The sequence below is a fragment of the Chlamydotis macqueenii genome, chromosome 28 (assembly GCF_036417535.1).
Source record: "Chlamydotis macqueenii isolate bChlMac1 chromosome 28, bChlMac1.mat, whole genome shotgun sequence".
Classification (NCBI taxonomy): domain Eukaryota; kingdom Metazoa; phylum Chordata; class Aves; order Otidiformes; family Otididae; genus Chlamydotis; species Chlamydotis macqueenii.
Window position 1 is genome coordinate 1,781,121 of NC_141583.1, and position 12,721 is coordinate 1,793,841.

The 12,721-nt window shown below is 68.5% G+C and overlaps 2 protein-coding genes across 2 annotated transcripts in view; both read right to left on the reverse strand.

The window, feature by feature from the left end:
* The window catches only part of SV2A (synaptic vesicle glycoprotein 2A), a 9,282-nt gene extending 5,447 nt beyond the window's left edge, over positions 1 to 3,835 (reverse strand). The window contains 4 exon segments of the mRNA XM_086768117.1: positions 841 to 953; positions 956 to 1,111; positions 1,114 to 1,607; positions 3,630 to 3,835. Coding sequence (XP_086624243.1) covers positions 841 to 953; positions 956 to 1,111; positions 1,114 to 1,423 — 579 coding nt within the window. The 5' untranslated portion in view covers positions 1,424 to 1,607; positions 3,630 to 3,835.
* Positions 3,836 to 6,890: 3,055 nt separating this feature from the next.
* On the reverse strand, positions 6,891 to 11,578 carry SF3B4 (splicing factor 3b subunit 4). Its single transcript, XM_086768280.1, is given in 8 exon segments — positions 6,891 to 7,291; positions 7,293 to 7,402; positions 7,647 to 7,749; positions 7,752 to 7,819; positions 8,497 to 8,690; positions 9,270 to 9,816; positions 9,950 to 10,078; positions 11,295 to 11,578. Coding segments are annotated over 8 exon segments (1,260 nt in total). The 5' UTR covers positions 11,329 to 11,578; the 3' UTR covers positions 6,891 to 7,216.
* Between the last annotated feature and the right edge of the window lie 1,143 nt (positions 11,579 to 12,721).

Sequence of the window (12,721 nt, forward strand, 5' to 3'; positions counted from 1 at the left end):
TCCCACACCCCGTGTCGCCCCATACGCCCACCCGCTCGTGTCCCCCCCATGTCTCCCCCAGCCCCCATCCCCCAGTGCCACCCATGTCCCCAGCTGCTCATGTCCCCCCATCTCCCCTTTGTCCCCACATCCCCATCTGCTCCTCTCTCCCCCCATCTCCCCCGTCCCCCCGTCCCCCCATCTCCCCTTTGTCCCCCCATCCCCATCTGCTCCTCTCTCCCCCTGTCCCCCCGTCCCCCCATTTCCCATTTGTCCCTCCCTGTCTGCATCCCCCCATGTCCCCTATGCCCCCAGTATCCCCCCATATCGCCCCATCTGCTCATGTCCCCCCATATTTCCCATGTCCCCCCATAAATCCTATCTCCCCCATACCCCCCATATCCCCTATGGCCATCCGTGTCCCCATATCCCCTATGACCCCCCCACCCCCGTTATCCCCCGTATCCCCCCCCGTATCCCCATCTCCTCATCTCTCCCCACATCTCCCTGTGTCCCCGTCCCCGTTTCCCATTTGTCCCTCACATCCCCACCTGCTCGCATCCCCCCATGTTTCCCATATTCCCTATGTCCCCCCTTGTCCCCTATCTCCCCTATGTCCCCCCCATAACCCCCCCATATCTCCTACGTCCCCCTGTATCCCCCCATATCCCCCATACCCCCCCAAATCCCCCACGTCCCCCCATATCCCTACGTCCCCCCATACCCCCCCCATATCCCCTACATCCCCCATATCCCCCATCTCCCCCCCCCCCCATCCTCTCATCACTCCCCGCATCTCCCCCCGTGCCCCCATCTCTCCCACCCATGTCCCCCCCCCACCCCGCAATCCCCCCCCCACACCTCACCCAGCATGCCCTTGTTGGAGTCGGAGAGGCACATGTCCTTCTCGGCGCTGGGCAGGACGAAGCCCACCACGAAGACCTCCACGCCGTCGGCCATGAGGGCCAGTCCAGGACGAAGTAGAGGGTCCACTGGAAGCGGCCGTGGCCGCACTCCTGCAGGATGAGCTCGTACTGCTGCGCCAGCTCCTCCCGCTCCTTCCGCCGCTGGCCCTCGCTGTCGTCGAAGGCGCCGGCGCCCGCCGCCGCGCCCAGCCGCTCCCGCTCTTCAGCGACTCGTGCCGGGGGATGCCCTGGTACTCGCCCTCGTAGATCTCGTCCTCCTCGTCGTGGCCCTCGGTGGCGTCGCTGGAAGCCCCCTCCTCTTCGTTGGCCCCCTCGCCCCCCCGGTAGTAGCCGTCCTGGGGGGCGTAGTCTTCATCGTCCTCCTCTTCCTCGAAGCGGGAGTAGGAGCGCTTGGTGTACTCGTCCTGCACGCGGTCCATGCCCTTGCTCACCTTCTTGGCCGCGTGTTTCTTCACCTCCTTGGCGATGTCCTTGGCGCCGCGGATGAACGCCGTCCGGTCTCGGAAACTCTCATCCATGGCGGCGGCGGGATGGGGGCGGGACGGCGGGAGCGGGGGGGGGTCTCTCTGCGCGATTGGGGGGGGGTGCTGCGCCCTCACGCCCAGGGATCGCGGCGGGATGGGGGGAGACGGGCGACGGCGCTACCCATCCGCGTGGCGCCGGCCGGGAGGGGACGCGGGGGGGACACACCCCGGCCCGGACCTGGGGAGCCCAGACACAACCAGGGGCCATTTTAGGGTGGGAACCACCCACGTGCCCCCCCCTCGCCCCGGGGTCTGCTCCGCTCCGACCTCCCCCCGCCAGCACCCCGGGCACTTTTCCCCCATCTCGGATGGAAAGAGGGGGATGTGGGGCACCCCTGCCCCACGGCGAGGCGGCTGGGGGTCACCCCAGGGGAGGTGACGGGATGGGGGACACCGGCTCTGTGCCAGCCCCCCCCCTCCATGCCCAGGTGCCCCCCCATCCCGCGCGGGGGGCTCAGAGCTCCCGTGGGCGCCCACATTCCGCAGGGTCTGGATCCCCGTTGCCCTCGGGGTGGGATCCAAGGTGGGAATCCCTCGCCGTTCGGGATGGGGCGGGATGGCGAGGGGATGGGCCCCCCCCCCCAAGGTCACAGTGGTCCCCAAACCTGCACCGGCCCCCAAACCCAGGGGGCTCGAGGAGGCAGGTTGGGGTCAGGCCTTTGGGAAGAGAGGGGGGGCCCAACTACACCCCCCAAGCTCCAACCCCCCCCGTCCCCACACCCTGCACCCCCGGCGTCCCCCCCCTCCATGCACCACGAAGGCCAAGGGCAGGCGGCGCCCCCCCCGCCCCCCGAGCCTCGCAGAGCCCAGCGCAGCTCGTGACAGGGATGGATGCGCAGCCCCCCCCCCCCCAGCCTGGGTGCGATCCCCCTTCCAAAAAAAAAAAACCCCAACCCCTATTTTTATCTCCGGCAGCGGGCGGCGAGGCGGGAGCTGAGCCGCGGGGAGGGGGATGCAACCGGCACCGTGTCCCCCCCGGCACGGCGGGGCGGCTAAAATTAGCCCTTCCCAAATAACGGGGGTGGGAGCCAGCGGGGGACCCGGGAGGGGGCTGCGGCATGCCATGGCCCCCCCCCCCCCCCCCCCCCCCCCCCCCCCCCCCCCCCCCCAAATTCCGCAAGAAGCCGGCAGGCGTAAAAGAAAAAAATACGGCTCCAACACCCCCTGCCCGCGGCGCTCGGGCCCCGCGCCCACCCATGGGAGCCCCCCGACCCCCTCCGGGGATGAACCCCCCCCGGCCGCCCAGGGCCTGGACCCAGGCGGTCGATGGCCAAGGTCATTTCGCTCCGGCCGGGACGGCGGCTCCGCGCGCTGCCTCCCAGCGCGGCCGCGGCGCCGCGATCCGGAGAGTGGGGTACGGGGGCCGGGAAAAGGGGAGAGGGGAGCCCCGAGGGGGCTGACAGCGGTCTGAGGAAGAGGACGGGCCGGGGAGCAAGGTCACGGCTCGGCTCCGCGATGGAGAGGCCGCTCTGCGTGAGCCGGAGAGCCTCGAGCGGCCGAGGCAACGCCGCGTGATGCCGCTTCCGAGCCCGGGGGTTTGGTTTCCTGAGGGAGGCGCAGACCGCAGGCGAGACTGGGGGGCTGGGGGGGCCCCAAAAACGCTCTTCGGGGTGCGAAACCACGCCGCTGGCCCTGCCGGCCCCGTCCTGGCCCTGGCCAAGGTTACGGGGCCGTGGACGCGGCCCCTGCCACGCGCCTGAGCCATCGACGCAGCCCGAAGCCCCCTCGGGGGTCCCACCTTAGGGTCCGCGTCCCCCGCTCCACACCCCCCCACCCTTCTGCAGCCCTTTTCGCGTGATGCCAAGAACATGGCGACAGGGGAGAAGAGTTTGTGCCTGTGCCCAAGGTCATCTTCCCCCCCCCCCTTCGCCAGCCCCCTCCCCAAAAACGCACCGGTACCCCCGCCACCAAACCCCGGCCGCCGTGGGCAGCGCTGCCCGGCCGCAGCGGGGGGGGGGTGGGGGGGGGACCGGAGGATGCTGAACACGCAGGGAAAAAAACAAAAAAAAACAAAAAAAAACCCCACGGAGCGAGGCTGGAGGCGAGGGTTTTCCGGACAAAATGGCCCCAGCGAGCGGGGGGGGGGAGAAGCCGAGCCCCTCATTAGGCGGAGGATGCTAATTAAAAGCAGCGCGGATTGGGGGGGGGTGCGCTTGCTAAAAAGGTGAGGTTTTTTCTCCCCCCCCCCCCCTCTCCTTACCTGCTCTCAGCCCTCGCTCCGCTCCAGCCCGTCCCCGGGAAGGATGCTCCGGGAGGGATGCGGAGAGAAAGGAAAAAAAAAAAAAATTAAAAAATAAAATAAAATAAATAAAAAAATCGCCGGCGGGTACCAGAGCGGCGCTCAGCGCCGCAGCCTCCGCCACAGCGCGCTGGGAGAGCCCATCCCGCAAACTGGGAAAGGGAGGCGGCGGCGGGGGCTGCGCTGCCGCAGACGGGTGGGTGATGGGGGGGGGGGGCTCGCCCCGGGAGCGGGGGTGCCGCGGCGGTGCGGTGAGGGGCGGAGGGGGGGATGCGCTGTGGACCTGCCCCCCCCCCTCCCGGTCCCTTCCCCGGGGGGAGTGGGGGCGTGCGGACCCCCGGGCGGCAGCCGGCACGTCTGAGTCACGGCCCCCGCGGGCTCGGCTTGGATTTTTTTTCCTTTTTTTCTCCTTTTTTTCCTTTTTTTTTTTTTTTCCCGGATCGGATCGTCTCCGCCTGGGCTGGCCAGACCTGGCCCCTCCGTTGTGACGGGGCACGAACGCCCCCCACATGTTTTTTTTGGGTTTTTTTTTTTTTTTTTTTTGGGGGAGGGTGCGAGGAGGACCGCGGGTACCGCAGGGACACGAACGCAGCGGCGGGGTCCCCAAACCCACCCCCCACCCCATTTACCCCGAATCGCTCAGCGGGGGTGGGCAATGGGGTCCCCGAGTGCTCCCGGGGCCGGGTTTGGGGTGTCCCCCCCACGCTGGCAGCGCTGGGAGCCCTCGCACGCGAACAGGAGCTCCCTTCACCCCCTCCTCAGCGTCCACGTGCAGTGAGTTGGGCCGGTCTCAGCTGTCTCCCTTCACCCCAAGCCAAGGGACCCCAGCGGCAAAGCGGGGTTCGGGGCCGGGCTCCCCGCTGCCCCACGCTCGCAGGAGCTGGGACACGAACCTTTAGTGAGAGGAGGAAGAGGAGGAGGAGGGCCGAGGACCAGTCCACACCAGTGGTTCCAGCGCAAGGAAGGACTTAGGAAACCAGAAGCGGAGAAATAATTGGGATTCTGTTGGAAATCACCCCAAAAGGGGAACGCAGCCGAGCTCCCGGGGTCTTCGAGGCAGCTGGAAGAGGCTTGGGGGGCCGCGGGGCCCGAGGAGCGCGTGGGTGGCTGCACCCGGGGCCGCGGAGCCCGCGCTGACGGCATGGCGTCCGGGCTGCGGGGCCCACCGCGCGCCCGCGGAGCGCGAGCCCGGGCCGGAGCCCCGTCAAGCTGCGACTCGCGCGCCGCGTTGGCACCGGCACGGCTCCGCGTGCCCTTTGCCCGCCAGCTCCCGCCAGCTCGCGCTCGGGCCCGAAAGGCTTCGGCGCGCGCGCGACCGGATTCAAACGCGTCGCAGCGGGGAGAGGGGAACGGCTCCTTCCCCGCCCGGGGGGCTCGGGTCATCTCGCCTTTGCCAGGGCCTAAAAAACGAGGGGCGACGGGATAAACCTGGGGCAGGGACAGGATAAACCTGGGGGAACGGGGATAAACCTGGGGGGACGGGATAAACCTGGGGGCAGGGACGGGATAAACCCAGGGGTGACGGGATAAACCCGGGGGCGATGGGATAAACCCGGGGTGGGTGCGTCCACCATCTATTTTATTTTTCTTTTCTTTTTTTGCTGTTCGAAGAGGAGTTGTTCCCTCCCCGCAGCGCTGCGGTTCGGGAGCCGGAACCAGCCGTGAAATTAAACCCAAAGCCAGCGGTCCTGGCGCCGCAGCTCCTGTGGAGACGGGAACGCTTTCCCGTTGGAGAAAAGCGGCCATGGAGCAGCGCGCTTCCCGCCTGGCAGGAGCTGGGACAGGCGAGGGCACCACGACAACTGGCTCCCGGCGCGCGCTTAGGCCGCGTCGACGGGCGGGAGCTCGCCGCTCCCCTCGGCGAAATTATTTCCGCTCCGGGAGCGCTTTTAATCGCTGCGGCTATCGTGGATTTTTCACGGGCTCGCGCGACTTCGGTCCAACCCCAGCACCAAAAATCCTCCACCGCCTGCTCTCCGGCCCAGGGCGAACGCCGCCGCCTCGCGTACAGCTAAAGCCGGGTGCTCCTGAAAAACCCGAGGCGGGCCCTCCGCTCGCTCCCGCGCGTCGCTAACTAAACCCTGCTGCCGCTCCAGGATCCGTTTGGCTTCCGAGGGGCTTCTCCCCTTCCCCGCGCCCACCGCCACCCGGGCCCGGATGCCGAGCGTTATCGCCCCAAACCGCTTCCCCCGTCTCCCCGCAGCGAGGCAACGGCGTTGGGGTCGGGCTCTTTCCGTCATTTTACCGGCCGAGCGGCGCGGCCGGGGGCTGGGTGCCACCCGGCGCCGCTCCTCGGAGGGACCGAAGCGAAGCGGAGCGGCCCGGAGCGGTTTAATGAAACCAGAGCGATTCGGCGAGCGCCCCGGCTCTGCCGCGAGATCCCGCGCAAGCTCCGCGTCCTCCCTCCGGACCTCAGCGTCCTCCCCCACAAGCTCGGGAAGCGGCACCGCCGCCAGCCCCGCGTCTCCAACGGCTGAGCCCGGCACGGCTGGATCGAGCGGGGACATCGGCTCGAGAGCAGAGAAAATAGAGCCGGCAGCTCGGCTGCCCTCCCCTCCGGAGCGTCTCCGGATCTCGCCAATTCCTCCAAACGCCCTGGCGATGGCGGAAGGGGGAGCGCGGTGCCGTTCTTCCTCCTGGCCCGCGAGGGCGGGAGAGCGACGGGAGCTCGAGGTCGGTTTTAGCCCCGGGAGGTTCAAACGGAACAGAAATAAACCAGCAAACGGCAAAACCGGGGCCGGGAGCAGGGCGGGCCGCTCCGCAGGGCGCCGAGCGCCACAGCGGCCGGAAAAGCACGACGCTCCCCGCCCGCGTCCCCCCCCCAGAGCCCCGAAACGGCTCCGGGCGGCCGAACACCTGGCAGCGCTTTGACCTCTCTGCCTTCGCGCCACCCGGATTTAAAGCCGAGACCTCTCTCCTCGTCTCTTCCGCCCTCCCGTCAGGAGCTCTGCGGGACGCCCACCCCCGCACCTCCCTGCGCCCCCCCCCAGGCGCCGGGGAGGGCGCGGGTTCCCGTCACGGACTCCGCTTTCACGCTTCCCCAGTTACCGGCGCGGCCGGCGCAAAACCCACGGGAGGCGGGCCGGTCCCGGCGACCGGGCCCCAGGAAGCGCGGAGACAACAGGCGGGACCGGATCTGCTGCACCTCCTCCTCCAAGCGGGGCCCACACCCCAATTTTTGTGAGGGGGGAGCAGTCAGGCAGAGCCTCCTCGGGGTGGGCGGGGGGGGGACGACAACCCCCGCTTCTTAAAATGCTTTATTTGTGAGCGGGCGGTCGCTGCTTCACATAGAAAAAAAAAAAATATCAATCCTGTTAAAAGTACCTTGAAAAATCTTCCGAGTCGAGACAAACAGAGGGAGGAGGGGGCCGGAAACCAAAATAAAAACTAGGAAAAAAAACGGGGAGAGGGAAAGGCAGAGGGGGGGGCTGCGACAGGGCCGGACCCCACTGCCCCCCCCGGCGGCAGGACCGTCAGCCCACGGGGAAGGGAAAGCGCGAGGAGAGAGAAGGGGGGCCCCCAGCGCGGGGACCCCGTCACCGCCGCGCTCAGGGGAGGGGACCCCTCAAGGGGCCGCGCGGCGGCACCCCGGGGGGCCTCTGCGCCGGCCGGGGGGGCAGGGGGGACGCGCTGGTAGCCGTAGGGCGGGGGGCGAGGGGGGCCGTTGTAGCCGTGAGGAGGCATCAGCGGAGGAGGGCCGCGCATCCCGTGGTGCGGCATGGGGCCCGGGTGACCTGCGGGGACAGAGCGCGGCGTTTAAACTCCGCGGGGGGAGCCGGACTCCCCCCCACCCCCCAACAAAGCCCACCCTGGGGGCCCGGCGCTCTCCCTCGTCCCGGCGGGGAGGGGCAGCGGGAGGCCGCGGCCAGGGCGGGGCCGGGGAAGGCGCCGGCAACGATCCCGCGCGCTGAGGAACGGCAGGGAAGCCCCCTCCCGGGAGACCCCCCCGGCTCTCTCCGCGCAGCGGCGCCCACTTACCCATGGGCGACCCGAAATGAGGTCCTCGGGGCGGCATCCCCATGGGCGGGGGTCCGGGGTGCGGCATGCCGGGAGGGGGCCGCGGGGGAGGCTGGCCCCCGGAGGCCCGGCGGTTCCCGGGTGGTGCTGGCCCATCCCGGGCGGCCCGTGGTGCACTTGCATGGGCGGCATTCCTGAGGGAATAAGGAGGCGGCGGGACGTCGGGATGGAGGGCGGCCCCCCAGCCGCGGCCCCCCCACCCCCGGAAAGAGGAGAACGCGCAAAGCTCTCCGGCGAGGGGCGACGGGAACAGGCTGCCGCTGCGCAGACCGCCGCTCGCGCGGCGGGGAATTCAGAGGAACCGCCGCCCACGCAGATTTTGGCTTTGTGGCTCGCCCCGCCTCCGAGCCGGATGGCTTGCATCCCCCCGAGTTTATTTTTTTTTTTTCTGAATATTCTCTTATTTATCCCTTTAATTGGCCGCTCCGAAAAGCCGGCGCGTAATCGGGGAAACAAGCAGCAGCCATCTGGTCGCCCACACGCCCAGCGTCGCGCAAAGCACCCTAATCAGCGCCGGAGCGCTCCGTAAATCCCGCCGGGCTCCGCTCCAGGCCGGGCTTTTAACGCATTTTGGAACACCCGGGAGAGAAACCCGGCGCGGCGCTGCTGACGTGACGCGCCCGCTCTGACGTGGAGCCGCTGACTTTTCCTCAGCGCTGCAGAGAGCGACGTCCCGGGGGAGACGCGGCGCTCGGCGCCTGCCCGACGGTTTTCTCCCGGTTTTACGGACGGGGAAAGCTCAGGGCGGGAGGAGGAGAGCGCGATTCCCGTGGGAGCACGTTTCCGGAACCGATTCTGGATTGCAGCTTACCTGGATGGTGCATCCCGCCCGGAGGGAAGGGGTGCGGGTGAGGGGGGTGTCCCGCGCCGGGCGCGGCCCCGGAAGGGGGGCCGGGGGCACCCGCGCCGGGCGGCATGGGCTGGGGGCGGCATGGCGGGGGGCATGCCGGGAGGCATCGCTCCGGAGGCGGCACCGGCGGGGGGAAGGAGCCTGGCGGCGGAGGCCTGGGAAGAGAGACGGCGAGAAGTCGGTTACGTATAAAAAGCAAACGAAGAAAACAAAAAAAATCCCCAAAAATCCCAACTCGCAGGCGACGGGAAGGAGGGAAGGCACAAAGAGCACCCGGATCCGTAAAAATCCAGCGGGGAGAAGCAGGATCCTTGGGCAGCGGCGGGGCTGCGTCGGGGGGGAAGAGGAACTTCCCAGAGTCCCGCCGGCTCGGGACCCCGCTGTCACCAAAGCGCGGCGCCGCGAAACGCGGCCACCCCCCACCCGGGGGGGGAAAGGGCCTCCCGCCATCCCTGGGGGGGACAGACAACGGCCTCCCTCCCGCCACCCCCAGGGGGGACACAACGGCCTCCCGCCAACCCCGGGGGGGGACACAACAGCCTCCCGCCAACCCCGGGGGGGGACACAACAGCCCTCCCGCCAACCCCGGGGGGGGGACACAACAGCCTCCCGCCACCCCTGGGGGGGACACAACGGCCTCCTGCCCACCACCCCCCGGGGGGGGACACAACGGCCTCCCGCCCACCACCCCCCGGGGTGGGGGGGACACAACGCCGGGCGCTGCCGCCATTCGCCCACCTGGAGGGGTGACGCCGGGTCCCAGGGAGGTGACGACAGGCGTGGGGACAGAGGGAGGGGGGGGAGCGTCGGCGAACAGCTGGTGGGGCCGGTCCGCCTGCGAGAGCGGGTTCTGCGCCGCCAGCAGCCGCTCGGCGGCCGAGCCGTGCCGCTCGCCTTTGGAATCTTTTTTGAAGGCGTAGGAAACGGTGATGGGCCTGTTGCAGAGGTACTGCCCGTTCATGGCCTCGATGGCGGCGTCCGAGGCGTCGAAGCTGGCGAAGTTGATGAAGGCGTAACCCTTCGAGTTGCCCGTGTCAGGGTCTCGCATGATTTTGGGCGTCTGCAGGATGACCCCGAAGGCGCTGAAGGTGTCGTACAGCAGCTTCTCGTCGATCTCGGGGTCCAGGTTGCCGATGAAGATGTTGGCCCCCACGTCCAGGTTTTTGTTGTGGGCCGAAGCTTTGTTCACCCGGATCGGCTTCCCGTACAACTTGATCATGTTCATGATCTTGATGGCGTAGTCGGCGTCCTCCTCGCTGAGGAACTCCACGAACCCATAGCCTGAAAGAAAAACAACCCCCCCCCGCAACGAGAGCCGTAGGAGGGCGCAGAGCTGCGGCCGATCCCGCGATCCCCCCTCGCCGCAACCTCTCCCCCGTATTTTACCCCCGTGCGCGGCTTTGGGGCTGCGAACCTTGGTGCTGGCCCGTGACGCGGTCCTTGGGCATGTGGGTGTTGACCACCGGCCCCGCCTGCAGGAACAGCTCCCAGAGCAGCGGCTCGCTGACCTTCTCGTCCAGCCCCCCGACGTACACCGTCGCGTCTGCAGCGGAAGGGAAAATAATAATTAAAAAAACCAAACAAAACCAAACGGTTTAGAGCCGTCGGCCCGGGAAGCTGGAAGTCTCGGCTGTGTGAGAGCTTGAGGGCCCTCAAATGCCTCCCCGCTTTTCTCCAGGAGATCAGCGCCCCCCGCCCCGCTCCAGCTCCCGTGCGCCCAGGAAGCCTGCTGCCCCCTCCTCGTGCCCAGCCAGGCCAGGACCCCCGAGGCGACCCCTCCTCCCTCTCTGGGGAGCCCAGGTCCTCTCCGTAGCCCCCAGGTCACCCCCACAGAGCACCCCATGTCCCCAGGGAGCCCAGGGTCCTCCCCAAACATCTCCAGGGAGCCCCAGGACCCCCCCCCCCCCGAGCTTTGCCATGTCCCCAGGGAGCCCAGGGTTGCCCCCAAACCCTAAAAACCTCCAGAGAACCTGAGATCCCCTCCCACAAAGCCCCCCCACTACACCCCACGGAACCCAGAGTCCCCTCTAAAGATCTCCAGGGAGCCCGGAGCCCACCCCTCGAGTCCCGCCAGGGCCTCAGGGAGCCCAGGGTCTCCTCCAGACCCCTCCAGGGATCCCGGGACCCCCCTTCCAGAGCCCCGCCATGGCCTCAGGGAGCCCAGGGCCCATCCATGGAGACCCCCAGGGAGCCCAGGGTCCCCCCTAGGGAGCACAAAGCCCCTCCAGGGAGCATAGGGTCCCCCCCAAAACATCTCCAAGGAGCCTGGGACTCCCCACAGAGCTTCATCAGGTCCCAAGGGAGCCCAGGGTCCCCCCCTCGAACCCCTAAACGCTTCCAGAGATCCCGGGATCCCCCCAAAGCCCCGCCAAGGCCCCAGGGAGCCCAGGATCCCTCGCAGAGCCCCCCCCCCCGTGACCTCAGGGTCTCCTCCAAACCCCTAAACACCTCCAGGGAGCCGGGGACCCCCCCCCAAGAGCTCCGCCACGGCCTCAGGGAGCCCAGGGCCCACCCACGGAGCCCCCCAAGGAGCCCAGGGTCCCCCCTAAGGATGTCCAGGGAGCCCGGAACCCCCCCAAGAGCCCCGCCACGGCCTCAGGGAGCCCAGGGCCCAGTCACAGAGCCCCCAGGGAGCCCTGGGGCCCCCACCTCCCCCCGCCCCGCCGTGTCCCCCGGGTGCCCCCGACCCCCCCGGTCCCCAGGCCGCCCCGCAGCCCCCCGCCCCCCGCGGCAGGCCCCGGCCCGGCCCCGACGCTCACCCTGGTTCCGCTCGGAGATCGGCCCCGCCGCCATCTTGCCCCGCGGCCCGCTCCCGCCCGCGCAGCGCCGTGGCGTCAGACGCAACCGCGAACCCCGCCCCCTGGCTCTGACAGGCAGCGGATGGGCCGGAAGTGGCGTCACGACGGGAGCGCGGGGAAGGCGCGGCGGCCATGTTGAGTGCGGGCGGGCGGCGTGAGCCGGCCCCCCCCCCGCCCTTCTGTCGCGATAGCCCTGTCGCGACCGGCGGCGACAGCACCCCCCACCCGGCCCGGAGCACTGCCCGGCGGGGACCCCAGTGCCGGGGGGCGGCTCTCAGTGTGGGGGGGGGGCGATCCCAGTGCCGGGGGATCGCAGTGCCAGGAGATCCCAGTGCCAGGAGATCCCAGTATGGAGGGATCCCACTGCCAGGAGGGAGATCCCACTCCCGGGCGATCCCAGTGCCGGGCGATCCCAGTGCCAGGAGGGAGATCCCAGTATGGAGGGATCCCAGTGCCAGGAGATCCCCGTCCTGAGAGATCCCAGTGCCGGGCCATCCCAGTGCCAGGAGATTCCAGTGCCAGGAGATCCCAGTGCCAGGAGGGAGATCCCAGTATGGAGGAATCCCAGTGCCCGAGGATCCCAGCGTGAGGGGATCCCAGTGCCAGGAGAAATCAGTCCTCAGAGATCCCAGTCCTGGGGAATGCCAGTGCCCAGAAATCCCAGTGCCAGGGTAAACCCAGTGCCAGGGGTGATCCCAGGGCCAGGGAGGGGGGGGGGGGTATGTGCAATCCCAGTGCCAGGAGATCCAAGTCCTGACAGATCTCAGCGTGGGGGAGATCCCAGTACCCGAGGATCCCAGTATGGAGGGATGCCAGTCCCAAGACATCCCAGCGTGGGGGAGATCCCAGTACCCGAGGATCCCAGTATGGAGGGATGCCAGTCCCAAGACATCCCAGTGTGGGGGTGATCCCAGTACCCAAGGATCCCAGTGCCAGGATGGGATCTCTGTGCTGGGAGATCCCAGTGTGGGGAGAAGCCAGAACTGGGAATGGGATCCCAGTACCAGGAGTGGGATCCCAGTACCGGGAGTTCCCAGTGCAAAGGGATCCCACTGCTGAGAGAAACCAGTGCCAGGAGATCCCAGAGCAAAGGGATCCCAGTGCCAGGGGATGATCCCAGTGTGGAGCGACCCCAGTGCTGTGAAAGCCCAGTTACCGGGGGATCTGAGGACCAAGACATCCTACTGCCAGCAGATCCCAGTGCTGGAGGATCCCAGTGCCAGGGGAATCCCAGTCCTGAGGGATCCTGGTGCTGGGAGTTCCCAGTGCCGGGGGATTGCAGTGCTGGGGGGGATCCCAGTGTGGAGCGATCCCACTGCTGCCAGATCCCAGTACTGGGAGATCCTACTGCCAGCAGATCCCAGTGCCAGCAGATCCCAGTGCCCAGA